Source organism: Danaus plexippus (assembly GCF_018135715.1).
Source record: "Danaus plexippus chromosome 18 unlocalized genomic scaffold, MEX_DaPlex mxdp_20, whole genome shotgun sequence".
In the NCBI taxonomy this organism is placed as follows: Eukaryota; Metazoa; Arthropoda; class Insecta; order Lepidoptera; family Nymphalidae; genus Danaus; species Danaus plexippus.
Genome location: NW_026869853.1, coordinates 2,300,263 through 2,327,033, shown reverse-complemented (window position 1 = coordinate 2,327,033; position 26,771 = coordinate 2,300,263). Strand labels below are relative to the sequence as shown.

Sequence of the window (26,771 nt, the reverse complement as noted above, 5' to 3'; positions counted from 1 at the left end):
AGGTTTAATAACATGGATTTAAGGAAATTGCTAAATTACTTGATTAATGTCATAAGAGAATTTAAAAATTGACATTCGTGAAACTCTTTCTTTTATTTATGGAATTACAATCATGTGAATAATTTTTTAAAAGAAATATGATTTATTCATAACAATACTAGGCAGAAAGTAAGCATTACAATTTTTTATGAACTAGTTTTAATCGTATACGAGATCATAACATTCATCAACAACGTCGAAGCAAGTGTATAGATAGTAAAAAAATTTTATTAAAAATTTTGGTAGTTAAAAAGTAAATCACAATACAATCACGGTTTCGAATGAGTGAAGATTGCTAGTCTTTGTGATATCAATTAAATAGTAAAACTAAAGAGATAAAGGCATCACAAATTTATTTAAACGACGACTTTTAATTTATTGTAATTTTAGAAATCTCACTAAACTTATAAACATAATTATTCAATAGACAATAGTGATAGTTCAACTAAAATATTGAAATTAATGAATTAAAAACATGTAAACATTAGTGAATAAATATAGATATCTTAACCAGACGATAATATAAATTGGTAGAATGTATTATTTTTAGGTAGAGATATTGACAGCGGACTAAGCTGCACCTATCAAATGTGTAAAACCGCCTAAAAAATTTAAAAGTTGTCTGCGAGAGATACTGAGAAAAAAATGCTGTTTTAACAAATGCTGTTTTATGGATTATTTAGTTACAAAACTAAGAAGATTTCTAGTTTTTTCACTTTAAATATAGGAATAATCACTTGCAATAAGCTAAAACAAGAAAGGTGTTAATAATGTAGCTGTGAATATTATTCTTGCAATTTCTCGTGGTGTTTCTGTAATTTAGACCAATTCTGGCTATTATGTCGGTCAGTTGAGATAATTGGAACATAAAATACTGGATATTGCCTACTACAAAGCGATATAAATATACCCAAATGAATTTGATGTTCATAATTTTTTTTTATCTTTTCAACGCAATGCTACAGTCATTATCTAGAACACACTGCTTTTATTCTCTAGCTTGTTATGATTTTTATAGGCGTTGTTACATATTAATGAAGTAGATTTTTTTTCTAAGCTAGGGCTTCATCCATATTGAAATTGCTGAATATTTTACTAATATAAACGTTTCAGTTTAATGAACGAATAAGAAATCAATTAAAGTCCTTTCGAAGTAAACAATCATTTAAGACACTCCTTGTCAAGCCATTCAATTGGTTTGTCTGTGTATTCGTTTGGACCATGCCAATCTGTTGCTTCAATCGCGATTATTGCTGTTTCAATTAATATTGTTAGAAAATAAAACACGTTATGATTTAAAAAAAATACGTTCGCTGGCCGACGGCCGACTTTTTATATTCAAGACTAATTTCACAATTTACACGTTTTCAGAACTATGTAATACAAATACAAATTAGGGCAGAGCTTCCGCACGCGACAGCATTTGAGAACAAAGTATCCGATTGTCACTAGTGGCGCTCCTTATATAGGTGACTTGAGGGTTGCTAGTTTACTAATTGGTTATCATTTAACAATGTATTAAATAATTCCGGATAAATGAAACTAAGGTTTTCAGATAATACTACACGTTTTCATTATTTTCTGAATACATAATCTCGTTTCGCTTACTTTGCAGCAACCGTGATTACGGGCAGATAAAATGAAAATTTATCTAGTATTATCCGAAAACCTCAGTTTAATTTAAATGAGTAGGTACTCGCAAACATCATTGATATCATTACACATTTTCTTTACAACTGCTCCTTCTAGCTTTTAGGGAAAGTTTTCTAACAAGTTTTGAGTTTTATCGAGATATACAAGGAAACTTTACGAAAATATCCAAACAGTAGTCTCGAAATGCACTTGTTTGTACCTTCAAAATATAACAAAAACATGAATTTGTACCGAATGAATGAATGAATAAAAATGAATCTGTACTTAGTTAGCTTTTCAAAAGCCTTAAAAATTCTATTTATAAATATGTTATAATAAACAAAGAAGCTTGCAATATTTTACATAATTATATATCTATGTTTTTGCTTCAAACACTGAAGTAACATTTTAGTAAGTTCAGACAAAGGTGTTTATATAAAAAAAAAGGTTCCCTTCCCAGTGTGTATTCTCCGAGTCATTGGCAGAATACACTATGCAGATGTCAGTCATCATAAAAAAATAAAAAATAGAATGACATTAATTGTGTAGATCCATATTAGCCATAGCAGATCTTCAAAGCATAATTTTTAACTGTTTCATTTTAAAATGTCCCATCCAAATTGAGTGTTGTTTGTCTAAAAGCTATATTATATTATATTATTGCGATGTCTGTTGAGGACCATCAGCCGTTGGTTTTTGTTTTTATAAAGTTATTTATAAGCACCTCGCTGTGCAGTGAGCATGTTTCTGGTTTAATGCTGTTCTTCTAATTAGATCCATGTAGGAGGCCTTTTTAATATAAAGTTATAGATATTATAATAATATTTTAACCCCAGTTACGTGCAGTTTCCAGGAAAACTACAAAAATGTTTGCTTAGACAAAATATGTCATGATAAAAATTAAATTTCTCAAACTTATAACGTATACCTACGGCTTTATGTTATCTCCGATGTTTTGATAGCATTGCATGCCATTGCTATTGTGGTATCAAGAATGCTCTTTTCTTCTGTTTAAGACGTTGTATATGTCAGTCCTAAAATAATGTTGCCATGTTCTTATATTATAATTTTAAATTAAGGAGGGAACATGGGTGAAATCAGTAGATTTTTATTTTATTTCATTAATATTTTTATAAGTATATTTAATATATTAAAAACTATATGGGGTTAGCTGCAATCAAATATAATGAATGGTGACAGAACTTAAGAATTAGCTAATGTAGACGTTTACTATTTAACCTGATGACCCGATAAAAATGTACATTTGTTCTATTTTTAACATAACATAAAATATTTAAAATCTAATTTCCAAGCGGAAACATATTTATAAAGGACAATGAAAACCATAGATGATTTCGTAAATATATATATTTAATTTTATATCTTCCATCAATACATACAACACTGACAGGTGGTTACATCAATAATAATACAATAGAAACGTTCAGAAACCATTTTTATACATTAATTAATTATTATAGATATTTTTTTTTTCATTAAAACGCGGGAAGACATCCTTATAATATACACAGCACCGAACAGAGAAAGGAAGTTTGATGTAAAATATTGATGGAATTCAAATAATAAAACTTATCGAAATATCTTCGGTGTATGCTAGGAGCTATAAAAAATGATAATATAATTAATTAATTTCATAACTAGTAAGACAATCCCTACCACGAGATCAGTGAGTGACGTCACCCGGTGTTCGACATACAGAAATCGCTCAGATTCCACAGTACTACCTTTAACCAATTGGTGGGCGAATAGTTCCTTTTTTTTTTGTTTGTAAAAATCTTTGGACTTTTGTAGTTAAATAGATTTATCTGTCCGTCATTTCTAACTATGCATTTATTTAATCGCACATTGCAACAATCTGCGTATCAAACATACAACACTTAATACCTAGTATAATATAATACCTAATTATTTTTTTTTTATAAAGTAACAAAAAAAATTAACTTATATTTACAGTATTATTAAAATGATAGCAGAAATTTTTACTATTAATTCTATTTTTTTAAACTGATATCACTATTTAAGGAGTAAGACACAAGAATTGTAAAGCGATGAAAGAAAATAAGGCCGGGTTTACACGAGAGATGGCGCGGCTCCTGAATGTGATTTTTAATCTCATTAATTTGACGTCATTTGACGGGCTCCGTAATACTGGCGCTGTATGAAAGATTATTAATATATATTTTTTAAATGGACTTGGATAATAACTGGTGTAATAAAAACAATATATATGACATGACAGTCTGTGAGTGTTAAGGCACCGTTGGTTACATCTTGTACTTAAAATAATGTGTTCGCGTTGTTAATGTGTTTTAGAACGATGTTAATAATTAAATTAGTTCCACTGGCTGTGCGTGAGATCAAATCCGACAATTTAATGACATCATCATTAATACGGCAGGTTCCATGTTAATATTGTTTGTGTGTGGTGGCCGTGTCTGAAGGGGGCGGGAATTGTTAGTAGGAAGTGAGTTATGATTCCGTATTAGCTAAATAATATCTTATGTAGAGTGATCAAGTCGGGTTCAGTCGTCGTCCTTCTTCTCAGTTTTGGGCTCGTACATCGCGTGCAACTGCTCCGGGGAGATGCTGGAAGTATTATGCTAATGTTAATTCCAGTTGAACGTATTAAAATGACACAGAGCAGCGAATAACACAGAGGTAAACTATGACATATAGTTCAATGTATAGAACAGAGAGATACACCTTTGGACTAGGATATAGAGTAACGAATAGCACAGATAAAAATTATGGAATATAGGTCAATGTATAGTACAGAGGTACACCCTACATACGGAATATTTTTTTTGTAAGAGATTAATGTACATGATAGACGCATACCCGAGCAGGTTCTGCAGATCGCAGACGAAGCGGTAGACGTAGCGCTTGCCGGCCGTCTTGTGTATGATGTTCTTGTCGTAGTAGTATCGTAGACCGCGGGACAGCTTCTCGTAGTTCATCTTGGGCTTGTTCTTGCGGATCCCCCAACGACGAGCCACCTGGAGGAAGACGCGGAGTGGGGTCATGATAAATAATACATAGACTAATGAGTACAAATACATTATTACTATTATACTCGTATATAAGTAACGGATATATATATATATTGTACGTTACCTCATCAGGGTCGGTGAGTTTGAATTCCCATCCATCCCCGGTCCATGAGATGAACCCCTGACAGCTCTTGTCTGTAAGGAGCTCCAGCAGGAACTGCCACAGCTGGATCGGCCCTGAACCTGAAGGTTGCAACCACTTGCTTTACGATATACTGGACATTGTCACATTTATAAATTACATTTAATTCATTCTTTATATATATTGAGCCTCTTTTGTTATAGAATCATTTGCAATATAAAAACTTCAGCCAAACAAACTATTTCATAGTCTTGACAAAATTAATGCAAGAATTTTTAAGACGATTTTTTTGGAAAACATGATTAATTTTCGAATATAAAAGTTAGCATATTGATGTTCTCAAAAGCAAACTTCCATACTAAATAATTTGGGTCATTTACTAAGCTGATAATAGTAAAACCATTCGTTTGAAAGTAGTTACCAGTGAAGCAGGGTCCGGCCGCGGGGTAGGGCAGCTTGTCCTGGGGCAGCGCGTGTTGCTCCGGCCACTCGGCCCACTCAGCACATCCTCCGTACTCCGTGGAGTATCCCTCACCATAAACCTCACCTCCGTACCGACCGGCAGCTGGAGAACGTGGGATATATAGCTTATTTGTAGATATACTTATATTATTACAAAAATTTTGGTACATAAAATAGTTTTTGGTATAACAGAGATATACATCGGAACAATTGCTAGTGAGAAACGCTAAAAAAGGGCTATAGCAAGTGTCAGCATTGCTTGGACTATAGTTAGCTTTATTGAACAAAATAATGGTTTTATGGCGACGTAAGTATATAGTATCCTATATGACAGATCCCGTGTTGAAGCTTTCGAGTTCAGTTACGAAGTTTACGCTAACACTTGACACTGAATTAATAGCTCGCTAATCAGCCCGCGCCTTGAATACCTCAAACGTAATTAAATGTTACATGGGAAGTTCTTTGTTGTTAATGGTATTTACATCATTTTTTTTTTAATATACGGAATGTTTGACATTTGCATAATCACCGCAGATGCAAAACAAAGGAATATTTTATGTATCCTAGTAAAGTACTAACACAGAAACGTGATTGTTCATATCTATGTTTGTTGCTCGTCTCCGTGAACACTACTGAATGGATTTAAATTAAACTTTACAATAATATAGATCATATATCAGAATAAAATATAGACTGTAATTAATAACAATATTTTGAGTTATTCTTATAATATTGTGACATATTACTATACTTGTTTTATATGTAGGTAGTTACTCGTCACAGACGATAGATGGAGCTGTCGGTTGTTTAGAATATTTAAAACGCACAAAGCCGGTACAAGTTTAGCTAATATCGTGCTACGTTTAATGAGAGCCGCCGTAATGCAATGGAAACGTGCCGCAGGATACGTGTCCCTGTTCAGAAATGCAACTTTAATTGAATGATAGCGAGTTGTGTAATTATGTAGCGTTGTTATCATGTAACTACTCCGCTGAATGAAACTCACTGTGCTACATGAGTTGGAACTCTACACGGATAGTATTTACGTTAGGCTATTAAGTGTACGTGATGAGAATTAACGAATGAAACCGAAAAGTTCAAATCGTTGCTGAATCGGCCAATTTTGTCGGTGATTCCTTACAAGGGCAATTGGGATCTTTGATATTTGGCGTGCTGGTATTCAAAGAAACATGAAGGAGAAGGTTTCTCTGTGAGTTTCTGAGCCCTTATCTTAATTCGTCACCGAAGATAATTCATTAGGTACGTAAGAGACATTGGGATCTAATAAGTATGCACGGGGACTATATTGTACGCTACACTAAGTTGGTATGAAAGCTTGTCGGAGCAACAATAAACTCATACTAAGGGTGTTTTACAGTGATATTTATATTCGGTAGTGTACTCACTTCTGGGATAAGGCTTGGTGTATGAATGCGGCTGATATTTGTGTTCGTGTGTGAGTATCGGTTGTGTGTGTGCGTGCGCGTGGTGATAGTAGTCCTCGAGGTAGGGCTGCGCCGGCGCCGGCGGGTACTCCGGCTGGTAGTACTCGTCGAGGGGGGAGGTGGCGGGGGGAGCGAGGGGTGCTGCGCCCCCGCTCGCCTCCGTGTAGTAGGTGTTCGTTTCCCGCGGACCGCCGGTCGTGTAGCCGCCTGTTTTAAACATACAAATTAACAAAAATTAACTAAAATAGTTTTCATATTTCTATATCGTAGTAGACTGAGTTACAAGTATCAGCGGATCTTTGATCATGTTAAGTCTTGTTCATCTCAGCCAGTCACCGTCTTATCACAGTAGTTAAACATCGGACGGAATTGTCTAAAAAATTCACAGACAACTCTGTTCTATGGAAAGTACATTAAGTTTCTTCAAAACTATACAAATTACAGAACGAGTAAACAGCATTGCGTAGTTTATCGTTGCCAGTGATTTTATAGCTAGCAAAACAATAATTAAAAAATTCTATTCTATTCTATGAAAATTATTGACTTGAAAACTAAGTACTAAGTACTAAGTAATACTATATAGTATAACCGTATTACTATATATAATCGAGACATATATAATTCTGTTTTTTTTTTTTATCCATATATTATTTGTTAAGTTATAAAACCTAAATATCTGGTCTGGTCTTTGATCCTCGTCGTCAGGCGGGCCGTGACGGTCATGGTTCACGGAGCGCCCTTTGTTCTGTTCGTGTGATGGTACCCCCCCTACCACCTATCACCTCACCCCCCACCGTGCCGAGCGATCTCGTGTGGTTATGAATTTGGTAATGTAGGTTCTATGTACGTATCGTGAAGGCTGTATGAGATTGTTTTTTGTTTATTCCTTGTACGTAATTTTTTCTCCTTTCATCGATTTCATTGACATCAATTAGTTTTTTGTACTGATACTAATGCAAATTTCGTTCACAAATTACCGGTTACTTAATACAGAACTAAAGTAACACGAGATTTCATATAGATAATATGATAATATTACATATATTTTGCAATCAAAGCAATTCCTTTAAAAATTTATGTTGGACATCGTTGATAATCAAATTAATTTGAGCTCTATGTCAACGTGGTAAAATGTGTTTTCGTTTGTACGCGCCGTCGGTCGGCGGTCACGCATGTCTTATTTAAAGTACGTTATGTTCTCCGTGAATTATATTGCGTGCTTTGTTACTGAAATGTTATTCTATTTGTGTTATTCGAGGTCGATGACACCTGATGTATATTATATACTATAACTACATACTGATAAATATAATGTATATGTATATAAATAAAACAAACCCAAAAAGGTACGATTGTAAAACAAAGAAAAAAAAAACAACATCCGTGTGACATTTTAATTGTCACCAAAAAACAATGGCGTCTTAAACGAAGTGTTCTGTCACAGAAAGAATAATTAAGAAACTTCAAACGAGAGAGAGTAAACAAATCACTAGTCACTAATACAAATATTTTAATGATCCGGGGCTCATTACGATTCCTCAGTCAACGCTGTCGCTATAAATTGTTGAAAAAAACATTCAGGTGACGTAAAAAGCTCCCGCGGGACTGACCTCTGACACGGGAGAACCCGGCCTAGCCGACATGTGCTGTATACATTAAGTTACAAATATTTTAATGGTATTTTCGTTTTCGAACCATCCATGAAAAAAAAATTTAACGTGTTTTTTTTAAGTCTTAATGTAGCCGGCCAAGATCTCAGACGACGGGTCCTAGGAGTGATCGATACGAGTATTGTTCCATTGTAAATATAAATTTTAAAATTGGAACTGTCTCAAGGTTATTGATATTTCATACAATAAACGAGATGAATGCGAGACGAACTCGTCGGGGAGGCGTGCTGGCGGGGCGGAGCGACCAATGGAGCGCGGCCACGCCTCGGCCGCCGGGTCGAAAGGTCGCGCCACTCGCACTCCATTGGCGCGGAACTGGCACAGCGCTTTTCAGCCAACCTCAACATACTAGAATGAAAACTCTTTTCCCTAAACCTCCTTTGTTCGCATCTCTTTGATGACAACTTTTCTCTATACCTTCTTTCGCTCTGCTCGTCCGTTAATAATATACTATGTGTACCTTAGCTTAATATGCCTGTATCGGAGAAGTAACTTAAGAGGATACAACAGCTGCGAGCCGACTCATAACTTTTTTAGTCCTTCACGAAATTTGAGAGCTGCGAAATTATTCTTGCGACATTCTTTTTTTTGGTGCGCACGCGCTAATGGCCATATGGTGCGGGCCACGATCAAAATTAATAACAATATTTTATTAATAAAAATATTTTGCTCAATTGCTCACATTACGGAATTCCGAATGTTCATACACTATAAAATACCGTTCCCTTATATATAAACGATTTGGTTATAAAAATTGTTGAGTATTGGAAGCAAAAAGTTTTGTTATTAATAGAAATCTATGCAGTTATTAGAATTCTAGTCAACACCGCGCCAATTCCAATTTGGGAGCGGAAGTCGAAATATGTTTTTTTAAATATATTTAGACAGACGCAGGTGAGCGCTCGCTGACAGCTTCGTGTCAAACGAATCACTTCACGTTCATTAACAGAGAAAGGTTTATTATATTTTAAATTAAAGATTTGAATGAGTGTAAGTAAAACATTACTTATCAATGTTTGTTGTGTTAAAACTTTGATAAATAAAAGAATGTTCCTAAGTAATAGTTAAAAAAAATTACTCTCGATTTTAAATATAGATAATAAAATATTTATATAACCTATTTTCAGGGTCCAGAACAGGTGCACGTTGGCATTCTGTGATCATTTGTCAACTGACATGAGCGTTGCATAATCAGACGTCGAGAAAAATTAAATAAAAATATGTATATATGTATATAATAAAAATAAACGTGGGAAAGTGACATCTACATAAAAAATATGAGGAAATCGCTGTCAGCGCATGGATTTTAAATCAAATACAAAATTGGAGCATTCGGCAGGAAGTGTTGAATATATTAATGTCAGCCACGGACGCTTTGTCAATGAACGTCTTTCTATCATAACCTATTATTATTTTATTATATGATTAATACGCACACACACACACACACACACACACAAACACACACACGTACATATATATATAATCAGATTTGATGCGAAATACAAGTGACGTCATGACATCAACCGCGAATATAAAAATGTATCGGTCCAGCCGACACCAGCCGATATTTACGATCGATAAAACAACGTATTAACGAAACTATTCTAACATTAAACCGATAAATAATATTTTATTATATATATAAAAAAAAAAAACTCAAAATCGGAAGAGATAAGTTTTTATTAATACAGAGGATGGAATAATATCCGTTGGAATATTTAGATATCTCGTAAACAAATAACGCAGATGTTAATACGGATTTTGAATTAAGAAAAAAACAGGTCTATAAATACGGGTAGATAAACTTTAATGACGTCTGTTAGTGTGTGAATATTATGGGTGTGTTTTTCTATTGTGTGTGAATAATTCTTAAATAAACGATAGCGGGTAATACAATATAATACAAACACCGCTCCGAGTCCACGACGACATTTTTTAAATCACAGACGGTAATAAAAAAACGTATCAAAAATATTCTGGTCATACCAAAATATAATTGCAAGGTTGTTTGGAATGAAATCATAAATACGTATGTATATATTATATTGTTATTAATTTAAATGCACAATCAAATCCTATATATATAATAATTAATGTTCATAAAGTTCTGTATTGTTATAGTCGTATGGCGTTAGCTGGCAGGTGTCTCGACACCTGCGCACGCGCCGACAGTTACGACGCATATGGGGGCCGCGACCTGCTACACTGTTAACACTGACCGCCATATTGTTATAATCATTGAACCGACCAATTACTACGGATTATTCAAATTAAGAACATTAAATGAGATGACGAAGATGTACAAACGCATAGAGGAGACACAGGATATATTCGGAATTCATTCATAAGATTGGCCTGTCTGATGATCATTACTGCATTGTTGGTTTAGTTTTAAATTCGCCTTTATACTTTAAAACTTTATTCATTAATGACGAGCTTGCAAATATGTATGCGTGAGATTGAAACGGAAGTGGATGTTGATGAATGGGAGTGACGTCACCGTCACGCCACGTGTTACGGTATCCGGCTGGCTACAGATCAGCTGTGTACAGAATTATATAATAATTATTTAATAGCACGTAACAATTAGTCGAAAATCCTGCATTTAATATGCATGTTTCACAGCAAAATAGAATAATATGGAATTAAATATATTCGATATATCTTCATAACCGCTCGTAACCTGCACGGTCGGTTAAATCCTTAAACTGTGGAGTGGTAAAAAAAAAACAAAAAAATAAATATATAAAAAACAACAAGTCACTATTAAAATTATAATAAAATTCATTTTCAAATAGAGAATTAATCAATACGCGCTCGATTCAAATCTGAGATATCTGCTTACACAGACTTCAGTCGATATATTAATGAAGGCGCGATAGATTAATCAGAAGAGAGGCTGAAAGAAGCCTTCAAGCTGTCGCCGTTCGAATCTCGTTCGTCAAATTTTTCATTCCATGTTGTCTATTTCAATTCAAGTACCCACTCAACATAACTATTGTTACGAAAGCAATTATAATACATATAACGATTTTAATTATACGATTTAAAATTAAAACCTTTTAAGACATAAACAGCGGTCTCGATAACAACATAATTAACAATAACAAATAAGCCATTAATTGTCCCTTATACAAAATGTAAAGTTTATCTGACACAGAGGTCAGAGTTATTACAACTCAGCTGCGTTAGACAGGTGTTCTAACACGACACAGCACTAATTGTCAGGTACACTTCCATATACTGTAATATATAAATTCATTGTTAATTGAATGTTTATTACAAATCGAACGTTATTAACGACGCTGCGATTTTTAAGACGCTGTGAAACGCGCGTTTTTTTTTATTTCAGTGAAAAATATATTTTTTTTATCATCATTAAAAATATAATCATAATATTTTTTTAACCAGATCCGTATTAAGAGCGGGTTGTTTTAAATCATTATATAGCTAAACGGTCGTAAGCGTATACGGTTTTATTGTTATAAAATATTCCACTGGCTGTATGTATGAAACTGTTCCTCTGTATATGGGATGTCTTTTGGCCGGACTAACGGTTTGATATATTTAGTGCATTAACATTGTGGTCACGTCATACTGATTATAGAATAAGATTTGTGACTCCATAAGGAAACGGATCGTCACAGGCTGGCGACCGACACCGTTACATCATATAATCTAATATTATTGCCAGCATCAATAACATTTTGAACAACCTGTATATATTAATTTATGGATTCGATCTATTATTGCAACACTGATTGATGTTTTTTTTTTTTTGTATCATATATAATTTCAATAATTCATTCACGTGTGCGGACGCTTCTATAATACTCGGCGAGCTTTTAATGCTCGTCACGCGGCGGAAGTGCGGCGAGGTGCGCCCGCGACGGATCCAACATGGCGGCGAAAGTACTTCCGGCACCGAGTTCTCAATGAAGCTCGCGTTCATCAAGAATCATCATATGATATAGGTATTTTTTAATTACGACTTCTTGTGTTAGTTTTATACATCAAATAAAAAAAAATCGCTGTAATTAATTACTTCAATATTTCTTTGTAATGCAATTAATAAGTAATTATTTTACATATATTTTATACCTACATGCTTTACGATAATTTATAAATTAAAAGGAAAACATTATTAGTTGGTGTTATCCTTATTTTGTATGGAGCGTGACACAAAACTGAATTAATCTATTAATTTATAATTATTGCTTTAATAAATAATTAAAGTTATGTTTATCACCCGTATCTATGGTGACAATGTTTAAAACTTTGCAATTGTACTTTCATACTTGACATTGGGATACATCACGAGATATATCCGAGGATGTGAGTGTATCAACTGACCTGGCAGGACGTAGGACGGCTCCTGGCACACGTTATCAACAGTTTCAAAAGCGATTCTCTGATCATATTGTATTTTATGTGAGCCGGAGCTGGTGTCATCGTAAGCGAGTCTGGAAACTCCTAGCGATTGTTCATAGTTCAATCTATTGTCCTCGTCGTACGGTTTCACTTTAACACTGTAGTCCGTGAAGTTCAGTTTTGTTAGGGCTGACATGGGCAGCGACGGAGGCCCGGCGGCTTCGCGGGGCTCCACTAACAGCATGGCGGCCGATACGACCGCGCTCTTTGATTCTAACACCTCATATCAATATACACAAAACGAATTTTATATCGAAACAATATTTATTAATATAAAAAATAATTACTTCAATTATTCCAAAGCGATACACAAGCGTAATGTAATTATTAGAAATACGATGTCAAAGTTCGGAGCGAGTTGGCCGCGAGCGATCTCAAGTAGCAGAGTAAATAGCACCGCTCCGCTTCGCGACTGCTGTACGACTGAGCTTTCTAGCGGGCGGCTCGAGGGCGGAAAAAATACCGAGCGAGAGCGACGGACGAAGATTGACGAACATGGCCGAACACGGCCGAACACGCCCGAACAGCACCGAACACCACTAAAGCAACCTGCCACCTGCTGCAGCGACCAACTGTTGCGCGACCGTTGATTTTTTGCTAACCGCCTGTACTATCATGAAAATGAGCAAACTTAAGCCAATTAATACGTATACGGCATGTGAAAAAGTATCGCCTTGCCATGTACCCGTTCAGATAATAATTAATGGTAAACACGGCAAATCTTTTACAAATAGCCTTCATAATTCACACATATTTAAGGAGTTTTAGCGTGTTTTTTTTTTTATATATATTTGTATCAGATTAAACACTTTTAGTGGCCGATAATTACTTCTGGAGAGGTTAAAAGTGTTTTTAAATTACTTTGTTTAATTTAATGCGTCGGTTTGCGATACAAGGTTTTTGTTTTAGCGCGTCGTGTATAGAATTTAAATATGACCTATTTGTATAGCAATGGTTACATTATAATTTTTTGCATAAATTGTTACATCACAACAACTTTTATTAACACTTTTAAGTGTACGTTATTCTAACGAACCGTTTATGTATTTTCGTTGGTAACTCGGCAGCGATATTGCGTTTTATATCACCGTTGTCATAAAAAAAGTAATTTTTACCGCAGAATTGTGGAAATAATTGACTTAAATACGTATAATGATTGTTTCTGATGACGCACCGACCTTGGAGTTGATTCCCATTGTTTGGTCACAGACTTGGGAACTTTGAGACAGTGAATCTTTTAGGAATAGATTATTTGCCTACGATATTGACGGCAGGATGTTTACAGGTCCAGGTAAGACAGATGTCGGAGTATCGGTTTCTGATAATGAGACATTAAATGATTTTTTCGATGGCACCAGATCCGATGGGAGGGAGCGGAGGCGTTCCGAAACCGGGTCAAGTTTCGGGGGTGGATCTAAAAAGGTCACAATGGCGAGGGGATTTTATTCCCGGATAATACCTGAGCACGTGTGCTACCGGATATCAACGGCCATTGTCTAACGGAGGAAGCGATTCCGTCGTCACAAGATTCGACGCTTCATTTATATTTGTATTGAATATACATTGATCTATTATATTAATAAAATTATTTATTGTCTAATCGTGTGTTGTAGCGAAAAAAGTCTTCGTCATACACGTACAGACAGATGATTTTGCTCGTATATATTGTTATATGGCTGTCCGATATAAAACCTCTTTAAAATGGCACCTCCTAATGGCGGAATGACGTTCAGGTGTCCATTAGTCGTGTAAGTTTTGTATGGAGCTGAAGCGAGCATGGCACGAAGATTCGATTATGGAGGCAGCAAGGGCGGGAAATTAATGCGGAAATTAATTTTCGATATTTGTATTAGTGGAACGCGGAAATAAACACACGCGGGATATTGTTCCTCATCTCACCTAGTTCCAATGTCGTAAGGAAATAGGAATGTGAGTTACAGATGAATTATCGATATCTCATCAACATCTCATCGGATACGATTTTGAAAACGATTGTTTTCTCGATTAGAATATAGATTAATGTTCGCGTTTGTCGATTCATGAGCCGGTTAATACTTGGAAGATGTCGGCGTGTCTTGAAGATGAATTTGGTATGGGATCAGAGTAATATCGATCGCGAAGACGTAGAGATAATAAAACAGCGCGCGCGATCTATATGCAAGCTGTATTCTCGTCCTAGTGGCGGCTTTTAAATTTAAAAATACAATTTACCAAGGAATTCCCTGCTTTGAATTACATTAAGTGTAAACAATAAAGCGCTGGTGAGCGTATCGGACGCGGCAGGCGACGGAAGTGAACGATAAACAATCTTATTTAGATAAAACACTGAAAACCAGTCCATAAATTTATACAGGATCGCTACAGTCGGTGACGAGGGGCCTGTTGCATCCAACATCGATATATATCGGAAGTATCAAAATAAATTACACGTGATATAATCGATACTTTACGAGATTGACAACACAAAAGATACGTTCGAAGACATTCTAACCTTTGCACTAATTAAAAAGCACATCACATCCGCTTTTGGAAATACAAAAGTGATTAAATAAAGATTTGAATTTTAAATTTTTTAAAGTTAGCTATTAGTATGGTCCTAAGGTTAATACGGTTTCCTGCAATTTTAAGGATATTTTATGTTTTTTTTCGGATGGCAATGACATTTTATTTTATTTTTTACCTGTTATATGAGACATTAGTTTCAAAAGCTTTATGGTGCCTTTGATGTTCGGACAATTACGTTTTTTTTTTCTAATAAAGAACAACGGTATAAACTTTTGACAACACTCCGAGTGCTCTGTTTTAAATTGGAGCGCGCTGGGGACGTCACTTCCGGTACCAATAATTTATTTCTCTTGGCCTCCACCGTGCGGCGCGATGGTGCTATACGACATTCGTGCAGGTTTAAATATAGAAAATATATAGAAAATGCGACATGTGTGAAATATGATTTTCGTTTGGATAGTTCGGTGAGTTTAGTCGTCAGAAATTTACATCCACTGCTATAATATGCCGTCAGACCCGCTTCAAATCCAGCGGCTCTGTTGTGACAGTATCACTGGTGAAGGACAACGCCCACCACGTCCGCATCCACTGATAACATTACAATACACGTATTTATTCCATGTATTTTCATGTCATTTTATTTGTTAAACTTTGTTTTTACATATGCACAGAGATAGTCATTATCTCTATTATTTCTAACTGCCATAACATTTGGGGACGTGAACCGATTGGAGATAACGTCTATGAATAAAAAATAACGAATGGTAATCCTCTTTTAATTTGCAAAATTAGGTTACACTTTGCAATTGCAATCAAGACGTGATGAGTTTTGAGCTGTTGAGAATTCAAGTCGCCTCATAACGGATAATGAAGTATCGCCAAATATTTGTTTTTGCGAGGGTTTTCTACAATTAGAGCCGGCGAGGGCCGCAAATAAGGCAATTAATAGAATTCGGTGTTTCAAAGACGCCGCCTTAGGGCTTTGTCGGCGCCTGAAGCGGTGAAACACGACTCTATATTGCGGATCCTTGTGAACTATGCCTTTTTAATTCAGAGGAATCTGGCAACTCCTTCACCCGTTTAAATTCCCACACCTTTTATTAGGATAACAGAATCCCTGTGATCTGAAGCACCTGCGAAACTCTTGAACAATGGCTACTTAAATTTCAACAAAAAGCACTGATCTACGCCTTAAACTGTTGAATTCTATGAACAGGATGGATTAGCAAATTTGCAATGTATTGCGCCGTACGAGTGACTCATAAAACTAATTTTTACTTAACATTTAATTGGCAATACGCGAGATTCTTCGCGAGACACGAGTCTAATTAGACCGGTAGAGAGTTTTTAACATTTCTGTGTTTTATAAAAGGCGTTGAATGCAATAATCATTTGCATACAGAGTAGCTGCGTATCGCTGAACGAGTGAACTTTTTATTGAAAACTACCGAGCTGAATGGTTGCGATAACAGCTATCATACGAATACCAGAATCGTAACGACAGTTTTATCATTTAGTTATAATTAATATTTATAAAACGGGGATTTAACGTGTTATATTTAAACTAATAAACTTTGTACATAGCTTTAAGTGACTAAGTCAATCGAGCTAGATTATCACCGAGACAGACTGAGCGAGTGAATATAATACAAATAATAAGAATAATAAAAAATAAGTAACAAATAGTCATACAATCGATTGTATTGTTAAAATGCATTCAGATAGCAAAAGTTTTATAAAATAAAATAAAAGCAGCAATAAAGATATGTAAGGAATTAAAATTATCTCAAGGGTTCATACAGCGTCACGGTTGAGTCGCCGGTTTTTATTTTTAAAGCTAAAATAAAATTTTATTAGCCAATGAAACGTTATCCGAACAGAACTTACAATTTAAAAGTAAATGAAATAGTATGGCGTCGATAAGAGTCACTTTTGAATATTAAACTCCATTGTGACTGCGACCCTTGGCCTTTCGGAATATTTGGAATATAAATCGAATCGGTGCGGGATGAATCAAGGACGCGTGATGTAGGTGAATGCTCAAAAGTAACGTGATTGTAAGGCTCCGCGAGAGTCCTTGTTAAGAGCGTATTGAAGTCTGAGGGTCCCTGGATTGTGTTATCCGACACAACAACAGACGTCCAAAGGGCACCCCTTGCTCTTTTAATCCAACCCTCGATAGCGTATCTTTATATTTTTACCTGGTTCGCTAAGTGCGTATTATGAATTTTTAAGCTCTTTGTATGAATAACAAATGTTTTCGATATAACAACTTAGTGTTGTGGTTGTGTTCATTATTTAATGGAGATTTTTTAGTAAGTACGGATTGTACGTATGATATGATATTTTTTGAGGCATTATAATCCAAAACTTCTTTATACCATTGCATGCTTTTTTTTTTAAATAAAAGTTTTTTAATTTATTGATGATATGTAAATATAATACTTAAATTAAAGACATCAAGTTGTTTACGTGTTGTTTATTATTCTTTACGTAAGTTATCAATTTACTTTATATTAATTTTTTTTTGGGGTTTAAAAAGAAATACCTTTTTTTTTTTTTTTTTTAAACTTATGTCCTTGTTCTATCATCCTTTGTCGATTTTCGTAATTCGAATTTAGTGAAGGTCCCGCACGTGCGCAGGAGTGTGTATCGGGTTGCACCGGAAGTCAGTTGAAGTACAATGGCTGCCGGATGTGGCCGCTTCAAGCGACACGTATCTTTTTATTGATATCTTAGAAAGCTCAATATTTTCCATGTCCACACTCCGTTTGTGAGCCATGTAAATAATGTCCATTATTGACATCCCCACAAAGGGCACGTGTTCGTATTGCATGAATAACTTTTTTTAATTGTTTCGCAACAAAGGTTTTCAAATGGAACCTCATTGTTCCAACCTTAAAGGAGTTTATATAGAAAGTAGGTTTTAAAATTCAAACTAATGATCTGTAATGATCGTCTTAAAGTAGTATTAAGTTAATCCAGATAAGTCGATAGAATTCTGCTAGAATGCAAATAATTACGACTAATATATTCGAGGTCAGATTAACTATAGTGTGTATAATCTGTGCGACAGGATACAGGGCGTCAACACAATATTAACAGCCCATATCGTTTATGGAAATAAATTAACATGATTGGTTGGAAGAGCCCACGTAGCTCATAAACTTGCTAATAAGGATGACCTGTGATTTACAGCTCGTGCTGAACATTAATGGCGAGATGGGGAATTAACAGCTTCAGGAACGGAATGGAACTTTCATTCCATTCACTCGTTCAGAGACGTGCTTGTTCGGTTTGCGGTATTGAACTGTGGTGGGGGCTTCCTCGTGGACTGGCCACGTCATATCCATGTAATGACGATAAATTCTTATTTAATATGAAAATTTTTACATTACATTCGATTTTAAATAAAAAATATGCTATAGTTCCTGTTCGCCTCACTAAGATAGAAATTTTAATAAGCAAATATCGGTTGACCAACTTTCAAAATAGATGAATACATTAAAACAATTACAATAAATACAAGTCGTACTTACATGTATACGTAAGACATAACCCTGTTGAAATCTCCTCAATCGTATAACACACATACCCTAACTTAAAATTATGGAGTATATAATGAAGGTGAGAGATGATCTATAGTACTTAACAAATTTTAATAGCATAACTGACCATGAAATCATCCAAGCCATTCATTGTAAGTTTACATTTCGTAAGGGTGTTCCGATGCGCATCCGGCTAATGCGCAACGAGGATGTGCGCCGCTTGCGACAGTGCGGATGAGCGTTGCGAGTTGCGCACGCGTTCAGAACACGCCTTTTTAATACCGCAATTGCTAAATACTATATACTGTGCATGTAACCTTCGCTGTTAGTACTGTTGCATTATATTACATCGGTTCAGTTGACACGAGGCCTTACTCTTACGGCCGACATCTCTGTTATTTATGAATCATATAATTTTCAGCTTGCTTTCAGCTATGTACTATCACTATACGTTTAAAAAAAAGTGCTATATGAATAAAATCATATATTATTTCATAATAAGGCTTTTAGTCACTAATTATTAGTTTTTTTTTTTTAATTCAAAAGCTATATAAATATTTAAACTCACCACGCCAGACCATGAGCGATTCCAAATCAGAGGATTCTTTGGCTCGTGAACTCGGGTGTAAGAACATAGCTTAACCAGAGTCCAAAACTCCCATAGTTCGCGACACGTCCGATAGACAGATCAAAGCACTTCACTTTAATATCAATATTACTAAAGATACTTTCTGCACGTACGAATCTGATTTTTATTGAGAATAAATTAATAATTATTTTACTTAATAAGTATAGTGAGCTAAATATTTAGATAAAGAAGCAGCGAGCACAGAGCGTGTGTGAAGACTGCACTGCTTTTCCTTCGTTGGTGAAGTGGTGAGTGGTAGGGACACAAGTTCACCTTAAACTGCTATTGTTAAGGCTATACTGAAATTAGTGAAATCACAGCCTTTACTAACATCTGTTCGTAGCGTATCTGCGTTTATTTTTACGTGACCTATTAAGTTATAATTATATTAACCGATATAATTATGTTCAATTTATACGCATCAATAAAACAGATGTATTTTTTTGATATTACGAATCTAAATTCTTGTTAGCTAAACAGTAAAAGTTGAGCTCAAAAATTATGTAATGCTTATTAGTAAAGACGAGTCCAAAAATATACTGAAATATTTGGAAATTATACTTGTCATATATTTTTATGAAAACACATAATTAAAAAAGGCCACAGTCATATCTTAGGTCGTAATAACTCCGTATAATTGTGAGACGAGTACCCAATGAGCTAATGACGACGATTAAGAAGTCCGCGGATAGAGTCGAGAGGCAGATCAAAGGGACATCCACTAATAGTGTAATATTTTGTTATACCGAGCACACAATTAACATAAACATGTTTATAATCCCGGGATCGTTTCATCTCGGTTTTATTTGTGTGATATGTAATTAGCCTCATGAACACATCAACTAGTTTCTCTTACAGCGTTATCACGTTTATATTAGCAGTTGATTATTGTTTTTTAAATTGACGATATTATAATTTTAGGTTTTTTTTATTCGTGTATGGTGTAATGTTATTGTGTTGAAGACACGTGTAAAGCGATATACCGTCTGAAAGAGAGCGGAAAATCTACGTCAAGGTCACCTTGCTACACGCCCGACGGAGTGGAAAAATATTTGAAGCCCCCAACTTAATTTATAATACGTTCTGTTTTTAATAATTAAAGTAAAATTTATGTCCGCGAATGTTGTGAAACACGTAAGTATATTACGTGAATATAACAAACAGTTTTTTAGTTTCTGTCCTGACCTTTAAGCCCATAAGGATATCCTTAATTATCAAATGAGATAAGATTGATGAATTCATGACACACTTACATAATAAAGCAATTTATTTGCTCCTTTTAACCGCTGTATATAATCTATATGTTATCTATTAACGATTTACATGTAGTACTATAAAATTGTACAATTGCCAAATGTATGTGTTTATATATCAGTCTTGTAAAGAGTAAAGAATTCACAGATAGCTGGATAGGTAAGATAATTTATACAACTAAAAAAAAAAAAGGTGAAAACGGTATGAATCTAGTGTAAAACTCTAACGTTTTAAGATTCAAAATAACGAGGAGACCACCCGTATGAAACAAGGACATATCAGTGAGCTGCTATATTATTTCAGTAGCGATCCTCAAAGTCAAAACACGCCGCTACGTGATTTACGAGCTATAAAAGTGCTTTTTATATGAATAACATGTAATATACACGTTTGATATTAAGCAGGGTCTTTCCTAAGATTATAATAGTTTTATGTGAATAAACTTTTTGCATCAAAGTGGATATCGAACCAGAACTGTTACTGATGTCAGAGGCTGTTGGTGATGTTATGTGTATCGTCTAGTGACTAGTTGAATCTTAACCATACTGTCTGAGATTATACGATTACGATAACGGCCTTTTTAAAGAAATAATAACCTTATCAACGCTGTTCCCACGACGACAGAATTAACGACGTCTTTGTTGGCTTATAATTAGTATTAAAATATAAGTAATTAAGAATATTCTGTGTGTTATTGTTGTATTATTAATATATGTTTCATTGTTGAAGCAATTGAAGATAGATTTGTTAATGACGAAATTGAGATTGACGATGGAATGAGATAAAATTTGTATGTGATTCCGTTTAAGAAATCCTGAGTAATTTATTTATGGTATCGTTGGAATCTTTACAGCTTTTAGCTGGTAGCATCTCTGGTTGGTGGTTTATTGTAATGGGCATACCTGTATTATTGTTATTGTTGTTGTAGTGGTGGGCGGGCGGCGGGATGTAGTCGGCCAGTTCCGGCAGACAGACGTTGCTTTCATACATATTGGGAGGCACGTTCGCCAGCAGAGAGCGTTCCTTCTCCACGTCTGTGAAGTGCCTTTGTTTTATTTAAATGTTGACAAACATATAGTCTATGAAAGACGAGACGTGTTCCTTCTGAATTAATACTAAATTATTGAATAAATTTAGAACTTTTATACTATAGTAACGTCTGTGTTCTGGTCATTTGGATATTACCTTTTTGTAGAATCTCCAGGTGTTCCCAAAGTATATCACCCATGAAAGCGGGTGCTCTGGCCACGAATTCCTCTCTTCCCATCGCGCATATATCCTTGCCTTGAGCACGCGCGAACTGCTGTAGAGCTACGCCTTCTAGGGAGAACTCACGAGCCGCCCAACGGAGCCATGCAGCAACAGCCGCCTCACTCCACTGACGAGGGTCTAAGACGGAGATGACCAGCAATTAATTAGTGACAAACGAACACTAATGAGATAAATCGCGAGCGTGAGACTTAAACCGTACTATTCCTACCTGAAAACAATCTTCCAATACGATGCTTATAATATTTCCCAATCTGTCGAAGTCATGATTATCACTAATTGTCGATAAATAGTACCTAATCGTATGAAGAAACGTCGAGCACAATTAGCCGAAACGTTGACCAACAGCGGAACTTACGCACGCACAGGAAGCAGCTCGACCTTGGAACTACATGCCTCTGGACGATAAAAGTGATTTCTAATTCTTTCCACATTAAAGCTAATCGATAGTCTTTGATCGCGTGTCAATGTGATGTGGAAATTTTAGAGTGGTTTGCGATTTCGAAGAATCGAATATATTATATGTATGTATTTACGATTATACGTCGCGGATACTCAGTTGATTTTGCTATTCAATTGAATTGTCACATAGAATAGAATTCATCATTTGATCTGATTGGCCAGACTTAAAAACAACATTCAAAAAGGTCAATCGCTCGAGTAAAGTCGCCCGATCGATGCAAATGATGTTAGAGCGTGAGGAGGGGCTCGTCGGAAGTTTTTCCTCAGCGAGAAGCGGTACCAGAACTGGCTAATAATGAGTAATTGGTTTAATTATGGCTTTTAGTATCGGACTGCGACACGGAGCGTTCGCCCAGACCAGCCTCGTGAAGGATGACAAGCCGTATAGCAGCTCCGTTATAAAATATAACTACTGATTTAAAATATTTCTATGTTTATGTTATTTAAAATAACAGATTTATTTTCTTATAGAGTTTTTTTTTTTTTGGGATGTCAAAAATACTACTCATTGAGTGTTACTTGTACAACATATATAACATAGGTTGTTATTTATTTCAAATATATATATATATATATATATATATATATATATATATATATATGTTTAATGTGGTGTATACAGTAAGTTAGTTATTTCTCTCCAGTCCGGTGACGTACGTGGATTAATTTTACTAAAAACCGATGTAAGATAGTATCTTATATGTGGTTATTGTGAGCGAGTTCCATTTTATGGTCAACTGAGAGATCAGGCCGATAACATCACCTACCTACCTATTCCTATACCTATACTATATACCTACCTATTTTACTGAATACATTGTTATGCACGTTTTAATATAACTATTCCATTTGTACGTGTTCTTTACTTTATTTTCAAAATATATTTATTGATAACAATTGATAAATAATATTAGTTTTTAATTAGAAAGTGTTTTAAATATCACGTGTTATGAAAAATGCATGTAGTTTTTTATTTTGAACACATAAAAAAGTGAGTCTCGAGCCACTTAGATGATTCAATCGTAATGTCAGGAGATATGATTATAAAATTGTACCTACTCATAAATCTTTATTAGAACAGATTAATACCAAGGACTTCGAGTCATACGTTATTAACAATGTTGGAGCCGTTTGTGTGTTATAATAAAATGTATCTATAACAATCTATGTATCTACAAATAGATAAGAGGAGTACAACCAACTAAAGAGATACGAAAATCTTTTAAAACTATTTTCTCAGTTTGCTTAGTCTTAGCATTGTCACGGCATACAGATAGTAAATAGTTTTTCTAATTTATAAATATTCGCACATAGTAATATTAAAGCGGGTTATTAATAGAGAAACGCGGAACGATTGGTGTGCAGTGACAATGAAAACTTGGACTATAGTGTATTCAAGATTTGAATAAAGTTATTATTATCATTTGTGTAAAATAACGCTTTTTGATTTAAAATTTGCTTAATAAATATTATTTCGAAGTAATTTTAAGAAGTTACTGGCGATTATAATTTTTTTTTTTTTTTTAAATTGAATAAAGAGTGCTTAGGACAAGATGTGCACATCAGGATCAATGTAAGCTTAGAATGACTACTTATTTAAATAATCCGATTTAGGTTCAGATACAACAAGTTGTATGCAGGTCCTGTTTACGACCGGAAGCGAGGATAGACACGCCGCAGACGCACGCACTTCCTGTCACCACGGGCGACGTCCTCACCTCACGTGTGACGTGTGTCATACGACCAACTATGACGTAATGACGATACGATCGAAGTATCGTTAACTGATTGATTATTTTATATATTTGGTATTATTTTCAAATATGTATTAACTTAATATGTTTATTTGATTGTGTTAATATTAAGTTTTTAATTAATACCCTAATTGAAATGCGATATTCTGGACTTTGCAGATTCGACGCCAGCACGTGGAGATAAATTTATCGTAAAATTTTTTTTTAATGAATTTTAAACACAGATATTTATGTTAAAAACGTAATAGTATATATTTCAAAGATATTTAAGCTCATCAAGTCAGTTATGACGTCAGAATTCTTACAACGGTCTAAGTATTTTTTTATGTCGTCTGCCCGGGATCACGGTTGCTGCAAAGTAACCGAACGTCGGGAGTACGTAGTTTTTAAATAATAAAATACGCGTAGTAATAAAAATAAAATAGTTATTTAAATGAATAATCGCGAAAGTCTTAGATCTCATTACGAACTATGTCAAAAGTTGACCACACTTGAAAAATATGATACCAGATAGTGCGATATATATTAATAAAATTAAAAAAATATATAATAATTTTTCCTTTATATATCATAAATAAAAATTAAGGATATCACATTTTCTTATTTAATATGAAACATCTAATATCCTATTAGTATATGACGAATAATAACTATTATGTATCAAACTATAATTAATTTATTACCTAAAATATAATAACAAAAAAGGATTTATGTTTTCAATTAAAACTAAATGTGTATAACGGATATGTATAAACTAGATAACATTTAATATACCGTCGTGTTATAAATTGGCCAGATTTATTATGATTAGAATTTTTTTTAAATGTCAACCTTTTTGGTTTGAAATAAGAATAAAATGAATGAAACGAAACCGGTCAAGTGTGAGCCGGTGTAACTCATTTCTTACATATTATAAATCAGTTAAAAATAGAACGTTTGTATTCACTGTTCTAAAATTTTGAATTGTCTGATCTGTGTGTCATAGATGTAAAAATTTATTGATATTTAATAGACTTCATATTAAATGTTCAATTTATTATCCAGATTAATGTCTAATCTGTGGTCTCTAAATATTATTTGCTTATTGTTATGACTATGCAACTTCTGTGATCGAAATTGCCGCCATTTTCTGTTATGACAGAAAGCTGTTCTGTGTAAATCAAAGATATACTGACATCGGAACGTATATATATTCAATCAGAAATCTATTAATTACGAAACGAATAGGAATAATTTATGAACGAACGCTGTTGTCACAATAAATTTCGAATTAAAGATAGTATTATTATTTTTTTAAATCACAAAATTCTGATATTTTTGTTTTAATTTTATAAGAATAAATTATTAAAGGAGATATATATGTGAGTATTAATTGAATTTCTCTACAACAAAATTAGTGTTAGAATATGTTGACAATTCAAAGAAATATGAAATTATTCTGTTTGATGTTAATGTGTTAGATGTTATCGATGAGTTAGTTCTTGTCTTTGAAGTTTATTCTGGAGCTATAAAAAGAAGCCTATTCCACATTATATATATATATATATATATATATATATATTTCTTTAATTCCCTTTCCTAGGTTTTGCCTCGTATCAAAAGCATATACAAACAGTATTTATAATATTATAAGGAAAACTGTTATCGTTTCATTAAGTTCAATTCCTTTTGGTTTTAACGAGACCCGAGTAGAACGAAATTGATGACTATTTCCATTGAGAGCAAAACTAACTTGTTATAATCTGGTCTGCGAGGGAAGCTGTGCTAACCGTCCAGATTCTATGTGATAGATTATACCTAATTATAATTATTGAGGAGAGTAAGTAATGACTTCTAATTTACCTTTGGGCACCCCGAGGCGTAACTGTTCCTTCTCCCAGGAGGCGAAGGTAGCTTTCAGCGCCTCAGCCATCTTCTTGTTGGTGCCGGGCGTGAGCGGCGGCACCTGTGATGGGATGTCTGCAAACGAACGCACAGATTATATAAAATCATCATGGAAATAAAAAGTAATACATCACGATAAGTCCAGACACAAGGACTAGGATGAATATTTTAATCATAAGTTTAAAAAAAAAACTATCAAGTTCCGTTTAAATTTAGAACTTTTAAAGTCGTTGAAGCTTTTTATGTAAATTTTATTCGGATGTTCATACAAAAGTTCGACGACAATAAAATAAAAGAAAAAGGCAATAAAAACCACAAAGGTATCTATAGAATCACGTATTTTACCAATTACACGGTGGTAGGGAGATAAAAATTCCTATAAATAGATACGGTGCAGGACCTTTATTGATAAAACTATTTAGACCTTATCGAATGATCTTGGATCGTTCGGAAATCAGAAAGACGCATCCACACGATATGCATAAAATTATTATACATCTCTGTTTAATTTCTAAACTGACAATTTTCTTTATATTTTTAATAAGTTTAATAACGTTTGTTTAGTAATAGTTGTATAGAATTAACAGATGTTAAAGTCGGTTCTAGGGTGTAGTTAATTGGGGCTCGAAGAA

General features: G+C 34.4%; 1 protein-coding gene across 3 annotated transcripts in view; it reads right to left on the bottom strand.

Annotated features, from left to right (window-relative positions):
• Positions 1 to 3,021: 3,021 nt before the first annotated feature.
• LOC116773180 (ETS-like protein pointed) overlaps positions 3,022 to 26,771 on the bottom strand; it is an 81,552-nt gene continuing 57,802 nt past the window's right edge. For 2 of the 3 annotated variants that reach the window (XM_032665584.2, XM_032665585.2), the window contains 8 exons: positions 26,098 to 26,214; positions 21,956 to 22,159; positions 21,673 to 21,804; positions 6,693 to 6,938; positions 5,246 to 5,389; positions 4,807 to 4,925; positions 4,531 to 4,688; positions 3,022 to 4,278 (listed from right to left, as the gene is read on the bottom strand). In XM_032665584.2, coding sequence (XP_032521475.2) covers positions 4,215 to 4,278; positions 4,531 to 4,688; positions 4,807 to 4,925; positions 5,246 to 5,389; positions 6,693 to 6,938; positions 21,673 to 21,804; positions 21,956 to 22,159; positions 26,098 to 26,214 — 1,184 coding nt within the window. In that variant the 3' untranslated portion in view covers positions 3,022 to 4,214. The remainder of the gene's footprint in view (positions 4,279 to 4,530; positions 4,689 to 4,806; positions 4,926 to 5,245; positions 5,390 to 6,692; positions 6,939 to 21,672; positions 21,805 to 21,955; positions 22,160 to 26,097; positions 26,215 to 26,771) is intronic. The other variant, XM_061528398.1, reaches the window with a different exon arrangement.